The 23,533-nt window shown below is 40.5% G+C and overlaps 2 protein-coding genes across 14 annotated transcripts in view; both read right to left on the reverse strand.

The window, feature by feature from the left end:
• The window catches only part of ubr4 (ubiquitin protein ligase E3 component n-recognin 4), a 202,386-nt gene extending 190,370 nt beyond the window's left edge, over positions 1–12,016 (reverse strand). For 7 of the 11 annotated variants that reach the window (XM_043675847.1, XM_043675850.1, XM_043675848.1 and 4 more), the window contains exons 1-3: positions 11,286–12,016; positions 1,832–1,929; positions 42–145 (exon numbers count right to left, since the gene is read on the reverse strand). In XM_043675847.1, the coding sequence (XP_043531782.1) occupies positions 42–145; positions 1,832–1,929; positions 11,286–11,419 (336 nt within the window). In that variant the 5' untranslated portion in view covers positions 11,420–12,016. The remainder of the gene's footprint in view (positions 1–41; positions 146–1,831; positions 1,930–11,285) is intronic. The other 4 variants (XM_043675854.1, XM_043675853.1, XM_043675851.1 and 1 more) reach the window with 1 other exon arrangement.
• Positions 12,017–13,332: 1,316 nt separating this feature from the next.
• Positions 13,333–23,533, reverse strand: part of emc1 (ER membrane protein complex subunit 1) — a 29,238-nt gene continuing 19,037 nt past the window's right edge. For 2 of the 3 annotated variants that reach the window (XM_043675856.1, XM_043675855.1), the window contains 8 exons: positions 22,434–22,595; positions 21,664–21,783; positions 20,520–20,657; positions 19,299–19,472; positions 17,154–17,364; positions 16,586–16,670; positions 15,914–16,043; positions 13,333–14,940 (listed from right to left, as the gene is read on the reverse strand). In XM_043675856.1, the coding sequence (XP_043531791.1) occupies positions 14,761–14,940; positions 15,914–16,043; positions 16,586–16,670; positions 17,154–17,364; positions 19,299–19,472; positions 20,520–20,657; positions 21,664–21,783; positions 22,434–22,595 (1,200 nt within the window). In that variant the 3' untranslated portion in view covers positions 13,333–14,760. The remainder of the gene's footprint in view (positions 14,941–15,913; positions 16,044–16,585; positions 16,671–17,153; positions 17,365–19,298; positions 19,473–20,519; positions 20,658–21,663; positions 21,784–22,433; positions 22,596–23,533) is intronic. The other variant, XM_043675857.1, reaches the window with a different exon arrangement.

Genomic DNA, 23,533 nt, shown 5'->3' on the forward strand with positions numbered 1-23,533 from the left:
GGAGAGACAGACAGAGAGACCCAGAGGTTTTAATTCATTACCTGTGAAACAGCACATGCCTCATCTGGATTCTCAAGGCGCATCAATGAGAATTCAATCAGGATTTTACATGCAGCTGCAACAGACAACAGCTGATTCCTAGGAACTATAGATATTGGAAATAAGATAGATTAGCATTGGATACTTGGTATTTCCAAAACATTAAGTATTTTAAGGACTAATGTTATGGGCTAGGTCAGACTCATCAAAACATGCTTAAGCAGGCAGCCCAGACCATAACTTTGCAATTTGTTTCCGTAAGTGTACAGTGAAAATTACCCGGAGTAAGTTAACGAGGCTGGCTACCAGGTTTTAAAAGAGAAAAATGTATTCACTAAATAACACAATGAAACACAAATAACAGAATAAAGAACCCCTACAGAACTTAGTCTACCAAAACTAGACTTAATTATGCTGTTCCAAATGTACACAACAATCCCAACAATCCTTTAAAACACAGTAAAAACAAATGGATCAGATGCTTACAGGTTGAGGTTAGAAGGGCAGAAAGAGAAAGAGAGGGAGAGGGAGTTTTTTTAGCAATCTGTTTCCACACAGCTCACTGTTGAACTCCTCACTAGTTATAGAGTCATTGAGATGTACAGCATGGAAACAGATCTCTGGACTGAAATGCTCACCTAGAGAGCTGACCACTCCCCTATCATTGTACAGGTCACTTCTAAAACATGACCACTTTGGCATGAACTCTCATCTGTTTACATATAAACAAAAGGCCTCTCAAAATCCTTTTCATCTCTGTACCAAACTAGTCTAATCGGAGCCCAGACAGTTTAGACCCCTCTGAAAGAAAATCAAGGACACAGTATCCTGGAGAAAAGGAACAGCTTTTAGAAAAAAGGGACCAGCTTTGTGACACTAACAACTGAAAAATGTTTTACTCTTCTCTATTAGCCTGGAGCAATCTTCTCAATGCAAAACATTTGAGTGGGACTAATTGGTTGATTCTTTCAAAGAGCTGACACAGGCATAGCCTCGTAGAATTGCAGAAACAGGCAATTTCCCATCGCCAATCCACCTAAACTGCATACCTTTGAACTGTGGGAGGAAACCTGAGCACCCGTAGGAAACTCATGCAAACATGGGGAAATGTGCAAACTTAACAAAGTCACCCGAGGATGGAATTGAACCTGGGTCCCTGGCACTGAGGCATCAGTGCAAACCACTGAGACAGGGTGCCACCCCAAGTCAAATCAGATAAGAACAGAAGATGACAGATTGAGTTTGGTTTGTATGTTGAGCGTCCAGTAACTTGATGCTAAAATTGAGTTTGAAATATTGGTCATTTTGAGCAGGTTCTGGTCAGTTTGTCTGCAATGGATTACTTGGTGGGGTGGGGGGGGCAACATGGTCTAGTTTTATCTTTCAGGCATTTCATTCAAATAGCAAATCCAGCTTTCTGCAGCAAGATGACAGGCTATCTTACTTCAACAAATGCTGAACCTCCTGTGCTCATGATTCTGTTTTAATCTGTGAAAAAATATATCCAAAAACATTTGAACTACTCAAAATACAACCAAGTGCTGCAAAAATGTTACTGTGCTGAAGGGGGAAAACCCAGACGTGCCAATTGCCTACATTTTTATTATATTCTTATCACACCACTGCCTTATGCTGCAATCATAGTGCCCGCCTGAATTTCACCCCGATTTGGGATATTCTAAACACAAAAGCAGGTCAAAATAGAGATTCACGATTTCAGACAGGCAAGCGGTAGTTTCTTTAATCATAACTTTAAACTGTATTACTTAAAGAAACAATTAGAAACACCTACTCTGTGCACAGACTGTTGAGATGTAATGTGCAGAAAGCGCCACAAATGAGGAGTAGAAGGGTTCATATTGCTTGTCATGATGCAGAATCTGCTTCTCACTGAAACACAAAACAATCAAGTTATAAGCTTCAAATCAATAGAAGTACAAACTAACCAACCAAGTGAAAAAAATACAATGGGTCACTTCAGTATTCATATTTCAAAATAATCAATTCCCTTCAAACTATATTCCACCACTAGTTCAGAAGAGAGTCATAATGCAGCTTAAGCTTTACAATACCATCAATCAGCAAAAAGGCTTTTTGATTTGGGCTCAGGAAGTGCATAATACAATCAAGGCAATTTTTTTCTTTATTCCTTCAGAACTACCATTTATTGTTCATCTCAAATTGCCCTAGAAAGGTGGTGGTGAGCTGCCTTCTTGGACTGCTGCAGTACCTGGGGTATAATGATACTGCAGTACTGTTAGTAAGCAAGTTCTACGATTTTGATATGACAAGCAAAAGAATGACAATATCGTCCCACGGCAAGATGGTGACAGGATCAGAGAAGAATTTGCAGGTGATGATGTTCCATGCACCGACTGCTCTTCTCCTTTTCAGTGGCTGAGGTCATAGATTTGGGAGGTGCTTTTGAAGGAGGCTTGGTTAATGACAACACTGCTGTCACTGTGTCAAAATGCAGTGAGTGTTGAAGGTGGTGGATGAGGTATTAGACCAGCAGAATAATGGCGTCAAGCATTTTTTTGAAAATAGTTGCAGGTGCACCCATCCAGGCATGTAGCAAATATTCCATCACATTCCCGATTTGTAGATGGTGAACAAGATGGTTGGTTAGACAACTGATTTGCACTGCAAAGGGATGCTGACAGCATGGGTTCATTTCCTGTTGAGGTTACCACGAAGGGCTCCCCTTCTCAACCTCTCCCGTTGAGGAGTGGAGATCTGCAGGTTAAACCATCTAATGTCAGAGCATCCTGTGGCCTGGTAAAACATTGGTGATTTTACCTAAATGATGACAGGCATTAAGGAGACAGGAGGCACACCGACCCGCTCTTGCAGCCACAGTGAAATATGGCATCTCATTTTTAGATATTCCTGATACAGCTACCAGTACGCCCTCCTGCATTCTTTATTGAAATAGGACTGAGCTCTGACTTGATGGCAGATTTGGGGAATTGCTGTGCATGAAATTAAATTGCGTTTGATTACAATTCTACCACTGCTGATGGCCCACTGCATGATGGATGCCCAGTTTTAAAATGCTGGATTGGTGCCTACCACCATTGTGGTAGCGCCAGGTTACACAATGGAAGGTTTGTTCAACGTAAAGACTGAAGATTTATTGCCCAATTTGTTGATGCGTTGAATTGTAGAACTGAGAGTAGCCCATGTGGTGATGTTATTCTTCTAATGGTAACAGAAGATCATCCTGGATCCAATTCAGCAACTATGACAGAACAAGACATTGCTGTGAATGCTTGATCTAAGAAGCAAAAGCAAACTTGGGTGTTAACAGTTCTGCCGTACCAAACTTACCAGTATCCTTTTCAGTGACTGAGATCAAAATAACTGCTGCAGTTGCAGTTTGAACAGTACAATTAGTGAATCCAGTGTCCAGGACAAATTACACAAATGTCTCTGCCCAAATGGAGTCAAGTTTTTCAAGTGCTCTTTAATCCATATCAAACAACACAAGCAGTGAGTATTCCATCATGCTCCTTATTGTGATTGGCAATTTGTGAAGAGCGTTTGTGCGTCAAAAAAGAGCTGAGCTACTCACAAGAATACCAGTCTTTGACCCTATCTTGTAAAAGGGATAAGATTGGTTTTGTCTACAGTGAACCCAAAACTTTTTATGGTCAAGAATCAAAGAGGATAAAGTCTTTGAAACTAATGTGAGAGAGTTGAGTTTTCTTTAATTGGAAGTTATTACCTATCACTCTCAACTTGACTGTCAATCAGGTTTTGTTGTAGCCTAGCATAAGTTACTCCTTTGTCAGAAGAGATATGAATGATGTTGGAGTGAATGGAAAAGAACTTTTATAGTTTCTCTTGACATTTGCTAATACAGAGCTAGAACATTACTGTGACATTCATTCACTGGTTCACTTTTCAAGACAATGACCTGATCAGTCAAATCTGCCTGGCTGTTAACTGTCAATCAGCATTAATGGGGACATTCTCCTCAGCAACGTTTCTACTGGAGTTGACTTGCCAAACAATCAGCAGCCTCCTCTCATGCAGTATCATTGTCAGTTGCCCCTTCAAACCTGGTGCTCTTGCATGTTGTGACAAGTGCAAGATGAAAAGTTTGACAAAATGTGCCTTTTTTTAAAGCAATATTCAAGTTAGCCTTCATTTAAAACTCCTAATGTATTTCCACAAAACTGCACCTTAAGCAAAAGTGTACTAAAGAAAATCTCTCAGAAGAATTCCTCTAGTAATAGGGGTTGTTTCCTGATCTGTAATTCTTACACTTGAAAGTGGAAGTTGGCAAGGAAAAGGGAGGGGAAAACAGAGTTGCAAATGAGGGGTGGTGATCAAGTGGGAGATGAGGGACTTTGAGTCAATCGATGGTAAGAGTTTGAAAAAAACTGACTGAAAATTTGCAGTTACAATACAGATTATGACGTGTGCAGTAATCATGCTGAAATGAAAGTGAAGCAGAGCTATTCAGGCAGTTTCCCTTACTTACAATCTAAGAAATCAGGTTTTTGACAGGGAACAAATACATAAAGAATGTGATGTGATTGCTATTCATTGGCAATCAAGAAAAGTCCCAGTGATCACTATTTGTTCTCAATTTATTTAACATTTGCAGAGCTTCAACAAGTAGAATATCACACAAGGCCCTTTTTAAGGGATACAAGCCTTTATTAGAGTTCGGGTAGCGTCAGATTTGTTTCAATGGATCCTGAAGCTACTCTTTATCAACAACAAACTAGTTTGAAAGCTGGAGAATACTTATGCCAAGAGCAATATGTGGACAGTTGCACATCGAGCTTCAGCTAAATGCATGTCTAACATGTAAAAGAAAGTGTCACTGGGCATATCTCAGTATTCCCATGAGAACCTTAATTTGTGAATTTATTGCACAAAGGAACCTCGATTATCTGATGGGCACAGGCGGGGAGCATTTTGTTTGGTTAACTGAATTCCAGATAATTGAATGCCGGATAACATACTTTAGTCAAGCATCGGGACCTTGCGATCTTGCAGGATAATCCGATATTTGAATAATTGAATGCCGGATAATATAGGTTCCTCTGTAAATTGTTAATCACTTTAACCATGTGAGTGGTTACTAAATTGTAAAACATTAAAACATTAAACTGTGAAGTATATTTATCTATATTACATGATGTTGGTAAAGCATCTCCTAAAATGTGCGCATGTTGCGAACACAAAGGGAATGGGGTATAAAAATATAGAAAGTCTGGCTAAAACAATACAAGGTAGTAGCAAGACTACAGTTGGAATGCTGCAGATTGGACCCCTCATTGAAGGAAAGATCAACTAGCATTGGAAACAGGTCAGAGAAACTTCATTAGGTAGATTGAGATTTGGAAAGATGGTCTTACGAGGAGAAGTTGAGTAGGTTAAACCTGTACTCATTGAAATATAGAAGATTGAGAGACAAGATTCTTAGGACCTTGCCAAGCTAGATGCAGAGAAGTTATTTCTCCTGGTGGTGGAGTCTAGTACTACACAGCATAATCTCAGAATAGAGCAGAGGTGGGGAGGAATTTATTCTGAGGATTGTACCAGAGGGATCATTTCATACATTCAATATTGAAATAAGATTTTTAAATTAGGAAGGGAATCAAATGCTGCGGAGAAAAGGCAGGAAGATGAAGTTTAAAATCAGATCAGCCATGATCTTATTGAAGGGCAGAGCAGACTCAATGGGCCGAATGGTCCATTTCTGTTCCTACATCCTATGTCTAAGAAGAGAGGTGGTTGCCAATCAAATCCTCAAGCCTGTTCCCCAAAACTAGGTCATGACTGAAATGTACCTCAATTCCACTAACCTGCCTTTACTCCATATCTTGATCTCTTTAGCTCAAAAATCTACAGTCTTTAAAATTTAAACTAGATTCCAATGGCTAAGTCAACATTCCTATACTGACAACTGTGAGCAATTTCATTTGGACAACATTGATCTTGCATATTTTAAGTTTAATGCAGGGCTTCTCTTTGAGGTACTCTAACAAAAATTACAGCCCAAGATTCTTGATGCTTGGCTGCCTCAGATCAAAGAATTACATCTAAAGCTGATCAAAGATGACAACGACTGCTGCAGTGGTTTGCATTCTTGAAATATGTCACAGAAAACACAATCAATGGCAGCTGAAATACAAGGCAATGTCCTGGATCAAAGGGTTTAACCTTTAGGGTTTTGCACTAGTAAGTGATGCAAAGCAGGTGATGGGCTATAAATGCCAATCCTTGCTTGCAATAATCGTATTTCAAGAACGAATTAAATAAAAATCATGATAATGCCTGTGCCTTTCTACTCTGGACGCACAGATTGGAAATAACTTGTACATTCATAGTAATTTTCAACATCTTACAAAACTCTTTCCAGCACGAAGCAGGTATTGCTATAATGCAAGATACCTGACAATCAATCAATTTGCATACAAATCTCCCATAAGCAACATTTAAAAATGGCCACTAAATGCTATTTTCATGCTGTTGGTTAAGAAATAATATCATCCAGGACTTGAGGAGAACAATCCTACACCTCTTCAAAAAGAACTATCAGATGTTTACATCCACCCAAGACAGCACACAAGGCCTTAACCAACGCAATAGTATCAATTTCATTTCAACAATAGTCCAAAGAAAGTAGGTGCCATACTGACACGAGTGTCACAAATGTATTCTTCTGTAGCATGCATTTTTCAGAGTATTTACAGACTTTGGAGTTGGTTCCACAAGTAGTCACTGGTTCCAAATCAGAGGATAATTAGTGTTTTTTAACACCGTGTCTCATCGTACCATTGTACCTGGAAAAGCTTTCGCTTCAACGAGCTATAACATCTTGCCCAAGCGAGGCAGCAAAAACACAACAACAAACCTAGTGAACAGCAATTACAAATCAAGTGGCACAACTTCCCTCGTCACAGCATTCACCAAAATAGTTCAAGTGGAAGGCAGAACAAAATAGATAAGCTCACTATCATTAACTCATTATAGTAAATGGATAGAGAAACTTCACATGAGGTTTGTGTTCTTTTTAGTATGGCAAGATTAAACTGCAAATCACTGAAGTGAATTGCAGAATCATACTGCGCTGCATATGAGCAGACACAGGAACTATGATATGCATCGTCATCTAGTTTCAATCTATTTATATTCCATATGTATTCACTCTACTATTAGTTTATTTTTCAGTTATGATTATGTAACCACACCTGTCACTAGCACACCATATGTTCAGGCTGCAAACATTTAGCAGGTGGACCACAGTTATAATTTCTGATATATTTCACAAAATAAAAAAATACATGCACTCCAAAAACTTTAAACCAAAAAAAGTTTATTTATCCATGTTATTTCAGAACAGCGGTCATCCTTTGAACGCATCTGTTTTAACTATAATAGCTGAATGCTTGGTCTGCTTTCTTCAGGTGCATCAGAATAAGACTGTGAACTGTTGTTTTCAACAGTTTATATCATTAAATGGCCAAGTATACAGGGATGCTTACTGTTCACAATTTGTGATCAGAAACATATTGCTTTAAAAACTATAACTGGTTATGTACATTTTGTAGGGCTGCATCAAATAGAGGGAAACTCTAAGATGGGATAATCAACTAAAATAGGCATTTACTTTGAATATAATGAGGACTCTTATGGCACAGTGGTAGTGTCCATATCTCTGAGACAGGAGGCATGACATAACATCACTGACCAAGCTGATTAGAAAATACCTAAACTGGGATTTCAACACTAATGATCAAAATTAGAGTTTATGAAAACACAGACAACCTTGTGGTGATAAATTGCAGACTGACTCAGTTTTTCATATCAATGAGTTTGATGAAGCAGAGAAAGCTTGAAACCCAAATTTGTGAATAAAAAGGTTAGTACTAGACACTAGATATAGTAAGCTGTGTTGATGGAAACAATAAGTCACAAATCATAGTAAGTGAGTGGGGAAACATAACGATAATGGAATTAAATGTAGGCAAGAGAGATCATTTTCTTTCCATTCAAGACAAATCAGACTATTTTCTTAATGTTAAATATCAAACCGTGTAGAAGCAACAGGACTTGGATATCCAATAGGAAAAGAAATAGCAAAAGCTAGCACATGGGTACAAAAGAACATTAGACTATTGAAACAAGCCTTTATCTGAAATGGCCTGGAATAAAGGGAAAAACATTAGGTTTCATTAATGTAGATTCCACCCGTATTCAGTTTTAGACAACCCTCAGGGAAGGGAAACAACACATTTACCAGAATGAATATCATGACATCACAGTTTAGATATTCAGTAATCAATTTGGAGACATTACCACACACCTCTGGACTCTGAGGCAGGAACACAACCACTGCAGGAAACCCCAGACGTTATGGTTTAGATATTTTCTAATCAACCTGTTCAAACATGCTGTGACACCCCTATAGAGCAGATGGGACTTGAAACCATGGCTCACAGTAGAGATACAACTACCCCAGCAAAAGAATCTTATAGCATGCATTTACAGATGTTTTCTAATCAAGCTGCTTAGACAGGTTATGATGTCTCTGGGGCAGCTGAGATTCGAACTCCTGGCTCAGAGGTAGGGATGTGACCACTGCACCAAAACAGTACTAGAGATTATTATTTAGATTATGAAGGAAATTGTACAAACTTACCATCATTTGCTTTCAGTTTAGAGCCCTGACCTGACAAGAGGTGTTTAACCAAAAGGGAATTAAAAGAACAGATACAAATCTAAGTCAAATGGATGACTGGCAAACAATTATTACTATACTACCCATGCCTAAAATTCCTGACTGCCATCTCTTGCGAATACTCTCACCCTTACCCCCAACCAGTGGAACACAAGCTCCAGTATTCCTCTCCTCAACCTTTCAGGAAGAAAGGAGGAGGTTACACCCCTATCTACATCAATGGAGTGGAGGTGAAGGGAGTCAAGAGTGTCACGTTCCTAGGAGTAACAATAACCAATGATCTGTCTTCAGAGGCTAATGAAATTCAACATGTCCCGAAGTATCCTCACTAACTTGTACAAATGCACCACAGAAAGCATTGGGGTGCATCACAGTTTGGTACTGCAATTGCTCAGCCCAGGACCATAAGAAACTACACAAAGTTCTGAACACAGCGGAGACTATCACACAAGCCAACCTCCAATCCATTGACTCCACCTATACTTCTCATTGCCACAGAAAGGCAGCCAAAGAACCCTCCCACACCCGTCATATTCTCTTCCAACCTTTTCAGTCGAATATAGGATAGGTTTGTTTAACATTTTGTATCAACAGTTCAAAAACAACTTCTTCCATGCTGTTATTAGACTGCTGAATGGACCTCAGATACCAAATCTGACGTTGATCTTCCTTTTGTGCACCTCCTGTGCAGCTGTAATTTGGGATGCCTCGCTCTGTTCAATCACCCTATGATCTGTATGTCCTCATATGTTGTGATCTGCCTTGACTGTACTTAGGTAGATGTGACAATAAATCAAATTTTTCCAACTCCATTACAGCCTTTAAAATGCTCTTCAAATATCTCTCAAAATCGAGCACTTGTCTGGAAAGAGAGATCTTGCGACTAATGCCACTGGGCTATTAATCCAGAGACCCAGGTTAATCCTCTGGGGTCATGAGTTCAAATCTCACCAAATCAGCAGGTGAATTTTAAGTTCTTGATTGAAGTTTGAGTAGGTGACTAGGTGTGTAGATGAGGACAATTGATGACGTTTACATGACTTCAGTGAGGTTCTTGTGGGACTGTAGTAGGGCCAGGCGGCTTGAGTTCAAATCCTACTTGCACCAGAGTTGTCATAACACGGTTGAATAGGTTGATCAGAAAATATCTAAATGGACCTCAACATTATCAAAAACCATGTCTCAAATGGCAGACTAGTTAAGACATTGAGCCCATGGGATCCAGAGTAATCCATCAAATTGGATCCAAAATTGGCCTACTGGCAGGAAACAGTGGGTGACAATTGAAGCGTGTCAGTAGATTTGCAGATGAGATTAAAATTGGTTATGTGGCAAATAGCAATGAGGAAAAGCTTGTATTACACGATATATGGATTTAGCTTCAAAAATAAGCATTGATGCATTTTTATCTAAAACAGAATTGTGACAGGGCTAACAAGATAAGGGAGTACACAAGAAATGTTAGGACCCTAGAAGTACTGAGGATTAGAAGGACCTTGGACTGCATATCCATAAATCCTTGTAGGCAGAAAGACATGAAGATAAAGATGGTTAAGGCAACATAAGGGGTACTTGCCTCATTACTCAAGGCATTGAATGCAATGGCAAGAAGGTTTGAGTTGTATATATCCTTAGGCAGAAGTGCTGTGAGCAGATCTGCTCATTGTACCATAGGAAGGACATGATTGCATTACAGGGGGTTCAAAAAGAAATTCACCAGGATGCTGCCTGGGTTGGGGAAATTCAGCTAAGAGAAAGATGATCAATTGGGGTTACTTTCCTTGGAGCAGGAAAGGTTGAGAATGGATCTGATTGAGGTGTACAAAGTTCTGAGGGGCATGGGGTAGGTAGGGAGAAACGTTTCCTCTTTTTCAGGTAAGGAGCAGGATGTTCAGATGAGACTCAAAAAGAAATCTTTTCACCCAGAAGGCTGTGGATATCTGTAACTCTCTGCCCAAGAGTGGTAGAGGCAGGAGCCCTGGAGATATTTAATTAGTATTTTAGATGAACACTTGAAACGCAACAGAATCCAAGGCTACCAGCCAAGTGCTAGAAAATGGGATTAGAACAGATGGATGTTTGATGACCGGCGCAGACATGATGGAGCAAGGGGTCTTTCTATGCTGTAGAAACTGACTCTATGCTCATCACCTGCCAATAGATACTAGTTCAACTTTGAATATCCATGAAACGCCTCAGACGCTTTTCTAAAAATGAAGGTGTTTCAGAAATGCAATTTTTATACATTAATAAAACAGGAGGTACATTTTACCCCAGCCCCACCCCCTCGACGCTTCGGATGCTAGAAAGTTCCCGGCTGTTCGAACAGACCGAAGGTTCTACGCTTGTCTTTTTTCCCCCCTGACTTCCGCCCCTGCCATCCTACTCAAAGTCGGGACTGAATGTGCAGCCAGTGAGTTCAAGCCTGAACGCAGAGAATTTGCGAGACTCCGGGGGCGCATTATTGGGCCCTCCCGTCCGGGAACCCTGCATCCCAACCCCTTTCCTCTCGGGCCGGTGTGTGTTCGCGCTCCTACTTTACCTATTAACGATGGAGCTGAAAAGCTGAGAGATGTCCCGCGGCTCGAAGGTAGAATAGGAGGCGGCAAGGAGCGGACGGACCGCAGCACTCCAGTCCGGATCAGGTTCCGGAGCCGGGGCCGAGTTGAGCGCCATCTTCCACAGCCCTTCTGGTGCAACACACTAAACACTCCGGGCGGCCTAACACCGTTCCCCATTGGTGTGTCACACAAAACCGTCCGGTCCGCTGACCCCGGCCTGCACTGCTCAGTGGGCGCGGCCGAAACAGAGAAGCCGTCATTCTTTCCAGCAATGCTTCAGGACAGCGTATATGTAACTTCGGTAGTTTTATCAGTTTCAGTTCCGTAACCCCTAAACTCCTTACCCAAAGCACTCTCAGCGTTTTATAATCTTCAGATGAGTTCTATGACATGAAATGAATTGCCTTCTTAATTATATTTTAACCATTTCAAACACCCCATACCAGTCTTTCATAATTCACGGAATACAAGCCGATCTCTGTAACCGGTCTTTCGCAAACAAGGGGGCGGGACTGGGGCAAAACCTACCTCACACCCCCGTTTTATTCAATGTGTAAAAGCTGCATTTCCAACGCATTTTCCCCAACTTGTCCTCTTGACTTTTTCAGCCCCAGTATTATTCTTGTAAATCTGCCTCATCACGTCTAAGAATAACAATTCTTTAAAACAGAGTCCAAAGCAGCGCCTAATACAAGGTCGAACCAGCTGTCGACTGAAAACCTGCAGTTAGCAGCCATAGCAATAAAGCAACATTATGAACATGTCCTGCTTCTCCTTCCTGGCCAGTTCACAATTATGTTTTAGTTATAATCTCCCAATAACCCTCAAGGTACTTAATGTTAACTGGAAAGAGGGCTGGAAAAATGTAAAGAAATACTGCTAAAATGGGAATGTTATATTAATTATGTAAAAAGTACACTGCAGAAATTAGCCAGTGTGCAACAATGTACATTAACCATACTAGCTTCATCCCATAATTCTTGGTTGAAAGGGTCTGATGACAGGGGTAGTGTCCCTAACCCTGAGCCAGCAGACCCAGGTTCACCTGATTCAAAGGTGTGTAATAAAATCTCTGAACATGTTAATTAGAAAACATCCAGAGCTCTTGGTTGTGAGAAGAATATTTGAGTTAACAGAAGTACTTATACATCAAAATACATTGAAAACAAAACTGTTGACATTTTAATTTCCTTAAGTTGAAAAACAAGAAATTAATAGAGGACCTTAAAGTCCACATCTTTAATTAGAGGAAATTCTTAAAATTCATCTTTAATTTACTCCTGTATATGCTAACCTTTATATTGTGTCAGACTTGATTCAGAGATAATATTCCTGATTTAAGCTGCAAGATTGAGAGTTTGAGCCTTATGCCCAAAACTTGAACATATAAGGTGGGTTGATAGTTCAACGCAGAATAGAGTGTACTGCAGCATTAGAGGGTCTGTCTGCCCACCCGCCCAAGTGGTGCAAACGATTCCACAGCACATTGGAAAAAGAATATCTCATAGAAGCCCTAACCAACTATTTTGTCAGCCAACACAACTAAAACACAGTTACTCATTACATTGCTGTTTGTGGGTCTTCCTATTTCACTGATATATTTAATGTATTTACTCCAAATATGGTTGAAGACAACCTCATACCTATTTTTCTAATCAAGCCATTCAGGGATGTTATCACGCAGGTTTGAAGCAGTAGGACTTGAATCCAGGTTTCCCTGTTCATGGGCAGGGACGCTATCATTGTATTAGGATGTCTAGGGACCCTCCAAAGTGATGGTGGAAACGCATTTCAGCTGGAACACATACTGGATATTAAATGAAAGATCAGCTGTTACAATCAAACTCACTGTTGGAAAGCAGACACCAACAGTGATATTTACTGCATGAGACTTCTCCCATTAGATTTAGAATTTAAAAACTATTTAGGAAGCATTACTGTGGATTTAGTTCTCGTTAATGTATTAACTGCTGAAAGCATAATATTTAGAAAAATGTTTCAATCTCCACCTGAAGCTCAAAAACACAATTTCCATGTTACAGTAACATTTTATTCATGGTTTCAAAAACAACCCATAAAACAAATTAATATTTACTATTTAACAGATTTCCATGTATTAGTTTCAAGTATCAATGTTTTTGATATGACTTCAATAGAATTACAGGAACGGGAAAGACATGTAACTAACCCAAAGATCACTGTCGTTCTAACCCCATTTCACACAAAACAATGCTGAAACTTGGGCACATGATTAGAATCTCAGATATTCACACATCAGGCATTAATCCTGTTCAATGACTCAACCATTGCACATTTTAAGTTGGCTCTAAAACCTAGTCAAGATTTTCAGGAGTTAAATACTAAACGTCATAAATTAAAATAATCAACAATCAAAATCCTCTATTCCTAGGGTACACTTGCAAGTTGCAACTGTTAAATTTTTCTGTATATTTTTGTATTTCAAGACATTTGTCAGTTGACGCTCAAGGTACATGCACACACACCCCACATCTCCTTTGCACGCAAACTTCAAAATTTCAATCGAAACAATGAACAACTATTTCAAATTAATGTAAATACTCAGTCAGCAATCATCTAACAACCACTCCTCACGAATACCATCAACATGCAACACTGCAAAATGGGATTGTTAATTACACTGGGAGGAAATCAACAGAAACATGGCACTAAAATAAAATTTGCCAATTTATTGTCCACTTAGGAGTGTTGGAACTGAAGATAATGCCCAAGGACGAAGGATGTAGTACAACCTCCATACACCATGTGGAACCAGTGCCTATCCAGATGAAAAAGACAACTTGAGCAACATCTGGTGGCAGTGCCTCAGCATTACAAATCAGACATTTTGACAACATTTCAAAATCTGTATAACAAAGGAACATTGGGAACAATGGCCGAGGAAACAAACCAGAATGGTGGATAACTTAAATTGTGTACAAGCCAGAGGCTTTTGTCCAATGACTGAACAATGAAACTACTCTCCAGCATTCATGTTTAAGGGGAACCTGAGCAGGATGCAACATCCATGTTCTATTGTTAAATATCAACTAGTTCCAGAACACAACAAAAGCTAAAAGATTTAAAGCACAGTTTTGGGAAACATTCAAGTTCAGCTCTGCTATTAATCATAACATCACTTTCAATAGCCCCCTATTAACTCCAAGCTCTGCAGGAACAAAAATACCTTTCATCTCAAAAAAATTTCTGATTAATAGAAACAGTTCAATTATTTTCTTTACAGCAATTAAACCAATTTTTTAAAAAATCTACTTTTGAAAGTGTCCATCACTCTGCTTCTCATAGTGAGAGTGTGTTACAAAAAATATACATTGTATGTACATGAGTATCAACTCTATCGAGATCCCTGATTAGAGTTACACCCAACTTCTGTTCCGCTCTGCTACAAGACATCACTTTCTTCATTGCCAAAGGTATCTATCGCCAAGCTCGGTTCAAGAGTTTCACTTGGGCAAGGCGCTTCGTGATCATGGTTGTAAAAACCAACCCAAACAGGACACTGCTGATAAGCACATAGTCGTAATCATCTTTTAGAACATCAAACTGCTTTGATGGGTAAACGCGAGTCTGGAAGATGTCCAGTCCATAGACAACAACCTACAATAAAAAAGAAAAATCACCAAATTGATTTCAACATTACTAATTGGTGACATTTGGTGAACTCTACCATAAATACAAATCACGTTTATCTGACACTAGTCTGGGATGTGGAAGATCAGACCACAATGCAGTTTAGTATAGCTTCTGATTGTCACAGCACAAGGCGCAGATTGTTCTGATGGCCTGCTGCACTTCTTTGCCAAGATATTAAATGACACTGGAGAGCAAACAGTGTCCATTAATACACTTGACAGCTTACACAACCTGGGATATCTAGTGTATAAAGACAGTAATTAAATTGTGATACGAAGCATATGTGTCACTGTAATATACACTTTCATTTGCTTATATAAATTGCTGCCATAGGATACCTGTTCCTAATAGGATTTTCAACTGGTGAGAATGTTGTACATATTCTTTAAGTTTGATTGACTTTTGTTTCTCAGGATAGTGGTACTCTAAAAAGAGCACTGTGCTGATTCTTCTTCAGTGACCCCACTTTTCTGATCCTTCAAAAAAGACAACACTTTTTGGAAAATTAGAGTTCATAGATTGGCCAAATGCTGTTTCTTCTGGGAATTAGGACAAGGGAAGGATCAAACATGTCCACTGGATATATTCTTTCATCTATTGTAAATTAACACCAGGCCATCAGCAGTGTCATCTGTAACATTCAAGCTCTATAATGAACTGAAGCAGGAAACAAAATAAAGGATTTGAATATTGGATGAATGTAAAATAAAGCAGTAAGATCTCACATCCTATTAATCTATGGATCATGACACATGTAATTTATAAAAAGTAGTGAAGAGAAATTCTCTCAATTAGCATATTATCCATAATCCCTGAGATCGCCATTTCACTTGACAGTAAAAAAAAAGCTTAAATGGGTTGAATGGCAGAGTCCTTTGATAGAAGACATTGTAAACTGAAAATGCAATGCCATATGTGGACTGCATTGCATACTGACCAAACATGTGGACTCCAGACCAGAAGGAGCTGTATAAATTCCCCGCACTCTGGAAACAGACTGATTGTAGTTAATATACCACTCTGATCGGATTGGTAGTTCTGGAGCATATGGAATCAAGTTCTCTTCCCTGAAGATAACATAAAAGGATTAAGAAAAAATAGCTTTAATTTCTGGTAGTTCAAAACAGTACAACAGCACTAACTAAATACAAATCTAATTGCCTCATGGGGTTGGTGTTTGGGGGTGGGGGTGCAGGAGGAGAAGAAACGCACACGCGGTGTGCTGCTGCTTAGTCTCCTGAACAGGGAGCGGACATAGCAAATGCTCGCTATGTCAATCCCATTGAATGATGGAGGCGGTGGGTTGGAGTGGGTGAAGCAGGAGGCTTCAGCAATGCTGCAGGTTTCTTACACACAAGTGTGGTTGCTCACAAACAAACCCTGAGACAAAAGATAGGCAGCAAGGCAGGCAGAGTGAGCAAAAGGGAAACTTCAGAAAACCCTGAGGAGGGGCATTGAATCAATTATCCAAACAAAATATTACCCGCCCATCTCATTCGGACAATTGAAGTTCCTCTGTATACACCAGATATCGCTTATTTGAGACAATGCCTCTGCACCATAAACACATCCATGCCCAATCTAGGAAAGTGAAAGTTTGTCAGCTCACCGACTTTGCTCAGATGGAACCTCTGGCCGTCGAGGATCTAGAAATGCTTTTGGCAAAGAAAGAATTCCTCCAGAGTGCAGACCAACTGAAAGATAGAGAAACACAGTCTGAGATTAATTGTAGAGAACAAAAAGGTAATTTAACCCAGATCAACCATGAGAAGTCTTGAACTGTGGAATCTTAGAGCACAGAAAAGGGTTAATTCACCCATCATGCTTATGAGTGGTACTGGCAAAGCCAAGATTTCTAGTCCATCCTTTAACTACCATAATTGATTGTCTTGGTAAGCCATTTCAGGAGTAGGAAGAGTCAGCCATATGGCTGTGGGTCTGCAGTAAGGATGGTAACTTTCTTTCCCAATATGACATGAAGTGAACCAGATGTTATTTTAAGATAACAGTTACCATTACGGAGAATAGCTTTCAAATCCACATTTGTTATCTGGACTTAAATTCAACCAAATATGTTGAGATTTCAACCTTTGTTCCTGGAGCATTAACCTGGACCTCTAGATTATTAGTCAAGTGGCATTTCCCCTTCACCACCATCGACCCCAAAAGTCACTTACTCAACAGGTGACGGCTGGTGATGCCTTTGTCTGTGATTGTGGCCTCCACAAGACTGATGGCTGAAGGGAAGATGTAAGATTGTTGAAAAATGATGGGAGAGAAAGGACGATCAAGTGAGCTGAACGCGGTACTATTGTATTGCTCTGTTCCCTCATATAGTTCCAAAACTGTCATTTCATTTCTTCGGGACTTGGTGTTCCAGTACTGGTACTAGTGGTGGGAAAGGAATAACAGAACAGAATTAGAATTGATGTACATAGTCCAGACAGTGCAGAGAATCTAAATTGGATTAACTACAGCTAAGGAACAGTACAGATCAGGAAAAAAATAGTTCCTTTGACTTTTTTGGGGCTGTACCCAAGTCCCTGATAGAATGTTGAAACTTTATTGCTGGAACAGCACAGCAGGTCAGGCAGCATCCAGGGAACAGGAGATTCGACGTTTCGGGCACAGGCCCTTCTTCAGGAATGAGCAGAGAGTGTTCAGCAGGAGAAGATAAAAGGTAGGGAGGAGGGACTTGGAGGAGGGGCGTTGGAAATGTGATAGGTGGAAAGAGGTCAAGGTGAGGGTGATAGGTCGGAGTAGGATGGAGGCGGAGAGGTCAAGAAGAAGACTGCAGGTCAGGAAGGCGTTGCCGGGCTGGAGGGATTCGGCTGAGACAAGTTGGGGGGAGGGGGGATGAAGAAACTGGTGAAGTCCAAGTTCATTGCCTGTGGTTGGAGGGTTCCCAGTCGGAAGATAAGTCGCTCCTCCTCCGACCGTCGGGTTGTTGTGGTTTGGCGGTGGATGAGTCCAATGACCTGCATATCCTCGGTGGAGTGGGAGGGGGAGTTGCGGAGCGATTCAGAGAGCACCTCTGGGCCAACCCAATCACCCTGTAGCACAGCATTTCCACTCCCCCTCCCACTCCACCGAGGATATGCAGGTCATTGGACTCATCCACCGCCAAACCACAACAACGCGACGGTCGGAGGAGGAGCGTCTTATCTTCCGACTGGGAACCCTCCAACCACAGGGGATGAACTTGGACTTCACCAGTTTCTTCATCCCCCCTCCCCTTGTCTCAGCCGAATCCCTCCAGCCCGGCTCCGCCTTCCTGACCTGCAGTCTTCTTGTTGACCTCTCCGCCTCCATCCTACTCCGACCTATCACCCTCACCTTGACCTCTTTCCACCTATCACATTTCCAACGCCCCTCCTCCAAGTCCCTCCTCCCTACCTTTTATCTTCTCCTGCTGAACACTCTCTGCTCATTCCTGAAGAAGGGCCTGTGCCCGAAACGTCGAATCTCCTGTTCCCTGGATGCTGCCTGACCTGCTGTGCTGTTCCAGCAATAAAGTTTCAATTTTGATCTCCAGCATCTGCAGACCTCTCTTTCTCCTCCCTGATAGAATGCCCAACACAACATATTTATTGCAAAGGAAATAAGAAAAGAAGATCACATGCCCCCCAACTTGAAATCTTGTGCCCATAGCTAAGACATTATAGAATGCAGCCCACTGAGATTCTGATTGGGGTGCAGTGATGGGGTTGATACTGCAAACACTGGTGTAGAACTTCATTTTGTTTCCCCCAATTACTGCAAAATTTAAATCTCAAAATCAAAATCAATAGATGAGAAATCTACAACTATGACTAAATAGAGCTTCTTCACCACACAATCACGTTATTTAACTCCAAACTTGCTCAAAATACTGAATCAATATTTTAACCCTTCCAACTGATGTGCAACAGCTCCCTCTGAAAGAACAAATGGACGGAAACTAGTTGATTAGATTGGGCTTAACTGTAAGTTGCACCAGAAACCAACTAACCCAACAAGACGCAGATATACGTTATACATTTTTTTTTTTACAAACCAAGGTACCTCTATGCACATGGAGCAGAAAAGAAATACAGGGAATGCCAGGGCAGAAACTGAAAGACAGTTAAATAACTGAATTTTTAAACAGTTCTTAAAAATGCAGAGGAAGGTATAAAAAGGTAGAGGTAACTGGACAAGGGGTTAGGAGTTAGTCAGAAATCCTTAAGTCCGTCCACTAAATGGTAATTTGTTAAGATGAGCATGTTTAAGCTCGGAACAATCAGTTATTCGGGGGCAGAGACTCCCACAGATTTACAGTTTACCACATTCCACATCCTTACCACCACCCAGTTCTCAGAATGTACAACATAAACTGGTCCCCTTGCTTTCCGCTGCACAGACTCATGGATGATTCGTCCAGTCACCCCATCAATAAGGTAGACACAAATGAAGGTCCGTTCATGATGCGTATCAACGCTTTCAGTAACCACTGCCAGCAAGTTAGGATTCAGATACTGAAAAACAAGATTCAATTGTCAGATTACACAGAAGACAGTCTGAAAAATGGCAATAAAGTGTGGAGCTAGTAAGGCACAGAAGGTCAAATAGCTTCAGAGGAGCATGAAAGTCAATGTTTCGGGTTGGGATCCTTCATCAGGACTGGGGAGGGGGAAGGGAGCTTAGAAATAAATAGAGGGAGGGGTGTGGCTGAGGAAAAGTTAGGTAGGATCGTGATAGGTAGATGCAGGTAGGGGGTTATTGTGATTGGTCAGTGGAAAGGATGGAGTGGATAGGTGAGAAGAAAGATGGACAGGTTAGGTCAGGTCAAAGAGGCAGGGAGAGCTGGACATTGGAGGATGTTGTGATGGGGAGATTTTGAAGCTGGTGAACTCCATGTTGAGGCCATTCCCAAGGTGGAATATAAGGTGTTGTTCTCCAGTTTGCACATGGCCTCATTTCGACAGCGGAGATGGCCCTGGATGGATATGTTGCCAAGGGAGTTTTTTTTGAAGAGGTGGGGTGAAATGGATGGCAACCAGAAGGTGGTGTTGATTGGAGCATACATCCTCTGCAAACTGGTTCCCGGAGTCTAATTAATCAGTCAAGTAGACCAAATCACAAAATCCAGATATATTTGCCAGTCAGGGGAGACTGCATCTGCTCATATTTAGATTCTTGATTTTCAACTGTTCAGTTGGTTACCTAGAGATATCAGACACAATCGAGACTGATCCCAGACAAGCCACTACTTTGTGTGCACTAACCCCAGGTAAGACTCAAACTACAGTTGGCTCTTTACTGTATGGTAAAGCCAAGGTGGAGAAACTGATTTGTATCAAATTGCAGATAGAGACCAATGGTGCACTAATATTGCATGCAAAAGCAATGGCATGTTATGGTCAATGGCATATTTGAACACCTTATTGCTGAAAACATACATTTAATATTAAAATTAAATAGGAATTTTTCATGTTGTACAATATTTAAAATAAGTAACATTTCGTAGTTACACACATGGGAGTTTGAAACTTGGTAATATGACATGATCCTGCTGCCAATACCTTGTAGAGGACACTGCGATCTCCCATAACACGACCTTGAGAGTGCACATGCTCATTCGAACGTTTTCCTTTCACAATCACTATTTTTTGTGTTTCTGTTGGAATCACCACCTCCCAGATCTCCTCTGTCCTAAGATCCTGCAGGAAAGGAAATCACTATTAAACTGCTCGCTGGTAAGGCCTGTTCTCATTCTCTAAGACACCATTTCCAAAGACAATGAAGTTTCACTTCCGTTGATGCCACAAAACCAAAAGTTAACCTGTTCTTTACACATTGATTGCAGCATAATTTACGATGGTCCCCAGCTGTTCTGAAACTCAAATCCTTCCCAAACCAGTGAGAGAGATTAATTCACCCGGTGGAAATCATGAGGGAACAAACAGAACAACACATCACTTTCACCAGAAAATGCTGTGGCCCTGACAGTGCAAGTATATGGTAGATGAGTACATCATTGGATTAGGAGTCAAGCAACGTACAAACTACATTAGAGTACTTGTTAGTGGACCAGATTTCATCTGTGCACTGGTTATATATTGGATTCAATAATATTTTGGTTATGCTACTGGACTAGTGATTTAGAGGTCGAGGTTAATAATTATTGAATAAGACGACAGCATCAATAAAAGTTACTGTGAAGCATTCGATTACTACGAAAACACAACTGATTCATTCATTTGATGTTGGAAAAGACATCTACCATCCTTACCCCAGCTGCAACTCCAGTTTCCAACCAATGTATTTGATTTTTAAAATAATTTCCAAAACAGTCTCAAAAGCTACTCAATAATACCCAAACCACTCCTCATATCTTGAGGAAGTATTTCAAAAGTTTACCTTAGACATTTAAGTTAATTTCACACATATAATTATGCTGTTTAATTTCCACTTATAGAAAGACATCCAACATATATCCACAACATTAACTAAAATCACATTCCAGATCTTAAGACTACCGATGAGTAGGTCACAGTTTATATTCTATTTACACAAAGAGTGCCTAAATTTAGCTACCATACTTACCCACATGTGCTATACCTAGATCAGAATTAAAACATGTTTGGACAGTAACATATTTGAAGACAAAACATTAGCGATACTGCAAATTGTTTCAATAGAGGTTTGGAAAACTGACAACACTACCTTGTGGAGACGGAATCCATTTAACTTCCCCCAAACAGGATCCACAAGGTAGAAAAAAATTACAGGTGCAGAATCCTGGAGCTGCTGCAGAATATTTCTACTAGAGGGAAAGACTGTCACCTGCAATGATAATAAAACAGCAAAGCTAGACCTCCTTCTTCGTTCTAATTTGTCATGAGACAATATTCAGTACAAGGACCAGCACATGGTCACAGAAAAAGTATAGGAGGTATGGCCAGGTAAATATTCTCAACCAGTGTGTTACTAGTAAACACAGTATACCTGATTTAGGGAGAGAGATCATCAGTTCCTACTTGTGATTATTTAACTAACAACAGTAAATGAGTGGCACTGGGTGAAGTCAAGAATATGCTCACTATGAAGCCTGCTATAGTTGAGCAGCTTGCAAACACACTGTTGAGACAAAGTAGTAAAGTGACAGCAGAACTTAGTGTCAACAAGGATCAGTGCAAAGCACAGATGAAAGAAAAAATTAAAACGGCTCCCAAGCATTTCTCATAACATAGCTAAAAACGGGCTCAACAAGTGGTGGTTTGATTAATAATCTATTTCTGTGACACATGAATAACTAGTATAGATATGGAAACTGTTCTGGCACTCAGACAAGTCAACAATGCATCCTACTGATCTGAAACAGTGCCACAAAATGTAGATGTCGATACTACAACTCATTGCCAAGAACGCTAATTAATACTGAGAGGGCAAGCCTTTTGAATTAACATCAGTCTCAAAATGACATCCAGAATTACCTTATGTTCATCGTCAATCAGGAGTAAGACCTTTGCATAATCTTGGTCCATAATCGGAAGCAGCAAAGACTGAAGAATAGGCCGGGTTAGAACTGGTGGATTGATCTGGCTCCGCTTTCCAAAGATCGGATTGAAAACATGAAGAGAACTCAGCCGAGTTTCCTGGTTGGAGTGGGAAGGAATGGAGTTACTTAATCAATGTCATTTACAAAGTTAGGAAAAGTAGTTTTGTTTAAACTTCACATGAAGTGAACAGCAGCACACTAGGTAACTGGTCGACAATGGAGCTTTTGTCATGTGTTAATCTAGCACCTTTCAAGAACATTAAACATTGCTCCAGTTACTGTCTGCTTATCCCTGCATGGTGGGTACAGAGACAGTTAAAAAAAAGATAGCCCTTAGAAACACTTTGCTTTCCCTCTCCAGTGACAGCAGCTCTCTTACGGTCCATATTTCATTGTATTTTATTGAATCTGGAATCAGTCAATGAGTCTTGCACTCCCCAAGCAGCAGCTGTCAGTAGGGCAGTGCTGATTGGGCACAGTAATAGGACTGGCAGTGTTGAGAAAATACTGCATCGTCAGAATATCAGTACTGAGCAAATGCATCACTAGCAGATGGTCAGGACAGATAGGTAAACGCACCATCAAAACACAGTACCAACAAAGCCACATGCCATCAGTGGGGATGATATTCAAATTGGATGGTAAATCAAGGCACTACCTGAATTATTTGTTGAATGCATGGCAATATTCAAAGAAGAACAGAGTAGTTTTTTTTGCGTGTCCTGACCTGGTTATAATATCTTTGGCTTTTGATGCAACCTTACATCCAATTTACTGACATAGAACATAGAACATAGAACAATACAGCACAGAACAGGCCCTTCGGCCCACGATGTTGTGCCGAACTTCTAACCTAAATTAAGTACCCATCCATGTACCTATCCAAATGCCGCTTAAAGGTCGCCAATGATTCCGACTCTACCACTCCCACGGGCAGCGCATTCCAAACATTAACCACCCTCTGTGTGAAAACGTTGCCCCTTAGATCTTTTTTATATCTTTCCCCTCTCACCCTAAACCTATGCTCTCTAGTTC

This window comes from Chiloscyllium plagiosum, chromosome 34 (assembly GCF_004010195.1).
Source record: "Chiloscyllium plagiosum isolate BGI_BamShark_2017 chromosome 34, ASM401019v2, whole genome shotgun sequence".
Taxonomy (NCBI): Eukaryota; Metazoa; Chordata; class Chondrichthyes; order Orectolobiformes; family Hemiscylliidae; genus Chiloscyllium; species Chiloscyllium plagiosum.